The sequence below is a fragment of the Neophocaena asiaeorientalis genome, unplaced genomic scaffold, assembly GCF_003031525.2.
Source record: "Neophocaena asiaeorientalis asiaeorientalis breed wild unplaced genomic scaffold, Neophocaena_asiaeorientalis_V1.1 scaffold429, whole genome shotgun sequence".
NCBI classification, from domain to species: domain Eukaryota; kingdom Metazoa; phylum Chordata; class Mammalia; order Artiodactyla; family Phocoenidae; genus Neophocaena; species Neophocaena asiaeorientalis.
In genome coordinates, this window is record NW_020173550.1 from 2,419,077 (window position 1) to 2,423,885 (window position 4,809).

The window sequence follows — 4,809 nt, forward strand, 5'->3', positions numbered from 1 at the left end:
GGAGCAGCCATAAGTGCTCCTGGCTGGTTTACAGCTGGAAAACAAAACAAAAACTTTTGATCCTGTGTTGAAAACAACTACTATCCTGACCTTGACCCTGACCCAGGGCTTCCTTCCTGGTAAGGAGGGGCATCCTGGACTCTCCAGGATCCAGATTCCCTAGCTTCCCCGGAGGGCATCCCAAATGAAGAGGGCTTTCAGGCCCAGCTCCTGGCCATCAGGCTCTCCTGCCTACCCCCATCTCTCCCCTCCCCCTTCAGTTCCCACGCATTCTTCAGTCATGACATTCCCACCACAGGGCACTGCTGACAGTGAGCTCCATGGCTAGGCTAGCCCATAGCTTGTCCCCACCTTCCGCTCACCCTGTCCTCCACACCGCCTTGGTCCCGCAGGCCAACACAGTTCTGTGGCCTCTGTACTTGGAATTTAAGGTTCTGCTTCTGAGCACCTGGGAGCTTCACCCAGCCAGGGGGCCAGTGTGGGTGAAAACTCTATGCCCTTGAAAGTAGAGAGATGAACTTGAGATTATAGGGCTACTATTGGGGCAATATTAACAGTGGCTGTTCTGTGGCTTCTTACTGTGCTCCAGGCTTCGTGCTAGATGCTTCATTTACATGCCTTATTTCGTGCAGTAATCCTGGGAGACAGATTCTTTTATTTGTTCCTTTTTTTTTTTTTTTTTTTTTTTTTTTTTGGGAATCTTCCTGGACCGGGGCACGAACCCGTGTCCCCTGCATCGGCAGGCGGACTCTCAACCTCTGCGCCACCAGGGAAGCCCTGTTCCTTTTTTATATAGGAGAAAATTGAGGTTTAGAAGAGTTCATATGACCTGTCAGTGAGAAGTAGTCAAGCTGGGATTCAAAGACATGTCTGTCTTGACTCCAAAGACCATGCTGTTTGCAGCTATGTCTGAAGATGAGTCTAAATGTCCAGCCACATGTGTACTTGGTGATGTCTGCGGATGTGGCTGTGTGAGCCTGGAGGTACAGCGTCTGTGCAAAGGTGCAAAGTGAGCAGAGGTGTGAGGGCGTTCACGTGGGACATGAATGCCCGTATGAACACTAGCACGTAGGACCCGCCACCACCTCCGTGGGGTGTACCTACCATCCCATACCCTTGCTAAGGCCACCCTTGCACGTCAGCTGAGAAGCGCCTTGTATTGCTATCCCCTCAGTTGCTGAGCCAAGGCCGCCAAGGGTGATGTTTTCAATAAGAGAATCTTTCCTGTGTGGAGGAAGAACTTCTGGGCCACCTACCGGCTGGTGACCTTGGCCAAGTCATTTCCCCACTCACATCCAAGTGTTTTGATCTCTCGGGTCAGGGAGGTGGGCTCAAATCTAGCCACTATCTTATCTCTCCAAGAGTTTGTAATGGGACACTCCTAGGCAAGTGTATGGGTGGAGCTTGGCTTAATGGGCATGTCCCTGGTGGGCCAGGATTAATGAATTCATTAATATGAAAGCACTTTGTCAACTGGAAAGCACCACGTAAATTTCAACAGACATTTACATAAGGTGTCATTATTGCTACTGTTACTGGCTTGATGGGCTTGGAACTTGCAGTTGGGTTTGTGTGAGTTGGAGCTTTTGCATGTGTGTTTTAGGACTGTCTGTGATGTGTGTATTTTTTGGTGGATGTGTGTGTCTGAGTGAGTATTTAGAATATGGGTTCTGCAAGATGATGAACTTCAGTGCAGTGAGCACTGGACTGGGAATCAGGAGGTGTGAGTTATAAATCCAGCCTTTGTAGTGACTAGCAACATGGTCTCAGTTAAATCATTGCCCTTCTGGGCTTCAGTTTCCACGTCTGTAAAATGGAAAGTTGGCCTAGATAACTGCTAAAGTCACTCCCGCATTCTGCCCATCCAGCTCCAGGTCACATCTATAGAAGAGAGTGTGTCTGGGGCACGTGTTTGCAAGCCCAAAGAATATCGATGTGATCCTTAACTTGAACAAACGTTATTGAGTGCCTCCCACCAGAAGGGGTGGTATGGGTGCTGCTTGTGCGTGCAGGGTTGTCTCTGTGACTCTTATAGCTCTGTTTTTGATGGCATGGCTCTGGATGTCACCGTGTGTCTGGAGGAACACTGGCCCATGCGTCTGATTCTGTGTTGATGAGTAGGGGTGTGTGTGTGTGTGTGTGTGTGTGCGTGTCTGTCTGTCTGTCCACCCAATGGGCCATCTGGGGAGGAGAAACCTGTGTGCAAGGCCTCAAGGTTAAAACAATTTGTGTAACGCTGCCCACCAGGCCTGTGTAGCTCTTGGGATGAGAAGCAGATGTCACTGTGGGTGGAGCTGGGGGGAGGCTGCTCTCTGCTCCACCTCCAGCCCAGCCTCTCACCTCCCCCACAGCGGCCCAGCATGAAGCTTGCATCTGAGCTCCTTCCAAAGCACTCAGCTCCAGGGCCTCTGTTTCTCAAAAAGCAGATAGACTGTTTAACCCATCCCTCTGGAAACCTCACCCCCAGCTCCAGAAATCAAAATGTCCCGTTAGCGGAGTTCTTTTCCCCCAGGCCTTTCTTCCCCCAGAGAGGGGACTCTGAGACTCAGAATATGAATCACTTGAGAACTATTAAACCTTTTCCTCCAAGCCCATCAGGTGTCCTGGCTCCCCTCAGTATAAGCTCCCCTCAGTGTAATTGAAATGGCATTTGTTAAGTGAATTCCAAATGCTCAGCACAAATGCTAAGGTTATGGGCCCCCGAAGTAGACACTCTGTCCTCTCATCCCCTTTTATTTTCTTGGTAGCACCCATCCCTTCCTGGAATTCTCGAGCTCCGTATTTGTTTACTTGTGTTTCTTTGAAGGTCAGTTTCCTGCGAGCAGGGACCTCTTCTGTCTTGCTAATCACTGGAGTAGCGCCGGCCCACAGTAGGTGCTTACTAAGCATTTGCTAAAGAATGATGGAATAAATGACACGACTGTGGCTTTCAGTAGCTAACAGTCCGGTGGGGGTGGGCATCCGCTTTGCTGAGATTCCGACTGAAAAATGATCATGAGTCTCCCTAGAGATCCTCAAAGCCCCCACGTCGCTTCCCCTTCGTCAGAAGGCACTTGAGGATTACAGTTGCTGGGGCCAGGGGCTGTGCCCACAGGGCTGGGCTTTCAGTGCTGGGTAAGGGGGGACTGACTCGCCCCGGCCTCTTCTCTCTCCAGCTGCCTTCCTTGGGGACATCGCCCTTGATGAGGAGGACTTGAGGGCCTTCCAGGTGCAGCAGGCCGCGGATCTCAGACAGCGTGCAACCAGCAGGTCTTCCGTCAAAGCTGCAGGTACACCCAGTACGGGCCGGCCCCTCTCTGTCCCAGAAATGGGTTCCAGAATTGGAAGAACAAGGAACCTCCCTGTTCCCAGCCAGGCCCTCCCAGGACAGAGGCCATGAGCTTCAACCCAGCATAAGGGTTTGTCTTCCCTTGGGATATCTTTATCCCTTCCCCAGGGCAGTAGCAAGTGTAGACATACCCAGAAGCTAAGCACCCACATTGTTTTTATTTTTATTTTTTTTAAAGAATCTTTTTTTTTTTAATTAATTAATTTATTTTTGGCTGTGTTGGGTCTTCGTTTCTGTGCGAGGGCTTTCTCTAGTTGCGGCGAGCGGGGGCCACTCTTCATCGCGGTGCACGGGCCTCTCACTGTCGTGGCCTCTCTTGCTGCGGAGCACAGGCTCCAGACGCGCAGGCTCAGTAATTGTGGCTCACGGGCCTAGTTGCTCCGCGGTTTGTGGAATCTTCCCAGACCAGGGCTCGAACCCGTGTCCCCTGCATTGGCAGGCAGATTCTCAACCACTGTACTACCAGGGAAGCCCCCGCCCACATTGTTTTTCGCTTACAGTTTACAAAGTACTTTCAAAAGCATTGTCTAACTTGACTGTCCCCAATCACCTTCACAGGTAGGTCAGGACGACTCCCACTTTACAGACACAGATCTTCCTCAACTTGTGATGGTGTTACATCCTGATAAAACCATCATAAGCTGAAAATATCTTAAGTCAAAAATACATTTAATACACCTAATCTACTGAACATCATAGCTCAGCCCAGGCTATCTTAAAGGTGCTCAGAACACTTAACACTAGCCTACTGTTGGACAAAATCTTCTGACACGAAGCCCATTTATAATAAAATGATGAATCCCTCACGTAATTATTGAATACTGTCCCGAAAGCGAAAAACAGAATGGTGGTCTGGGTACAGAATGGTTGTGAGCGTATGGGCTGTTTCCCGTCGTGATGGTGTGGCTGGCAGGGAGCTGCGGCTCGCTGCCACTGCCCAGCATCTCGAGAGGATCACACTGCCTATCACTAACCCAGGAAATTCAAAATTCGAAGTACGGTTTCTACTGAGTGTGTTATCACTTCCGTACTATCAAAATGTTGTAAGTAGAACCATGCGAAGTCAGAGACCATCTGTACAGAAACTAAGAGTCACAGAGGTAATGTGACATGCTTAAGGTCCCAAAGCTAGTCAGTGGCAAAACTGGGACAGGAGCCCAAGCCTTCTCACTCCAAATCCCAGGCTCTTCGCTGCACATCACAGTCCCTCCTGGCTTCCTCTCCTGCTCCCACTTTGCAAGACTCGACGCATCCTTTAAAGCCCATCTCAAGAGCTTCTCTTGGGAAATCTTCCCTGATCTCATCCCCAAGTCCTGACCATGCCACCATTCGCTGTGCTCTTTCCTCTGGGCTTACACTGTTAGCATCTCACAAGTCGCACCACACTGCAATGATTTGTTTATATGTCTCTCTCCCCAGCTGGACTCAAAGCTCTTCAAGGTCAAGGGTGGGTCCAAGTACACACAGCCCCCCTGCCCCCC

At 50.2% G+C, this 4,809-nt stretch overlaps 1 protein-coding gene across 1 annotated transcript in view; it reads left to right on the plus strand.

Annotated features, from left to right (window-relative positions):
- BMP1 (bone morphogenetic protein 1) overlaps window positions 1–4,809 on the plus strand; it is a gene marked incomplete at its 5' end in the record, with an annotated part of 40,304 nt that overhangs the window by 4,270 nt on the left and 31,225 nt on the right. The window contains one exon of the mRNA XM_024747731.1: window positions 3,156–3,269. Coding sequence (XP_024603499.1) covers window positions 3,156–3,269 — 114 coding nt within the window. The remainder of the gene's footprint in view (window positions 1–3,155; window positions 3,270–4,809) is intronic.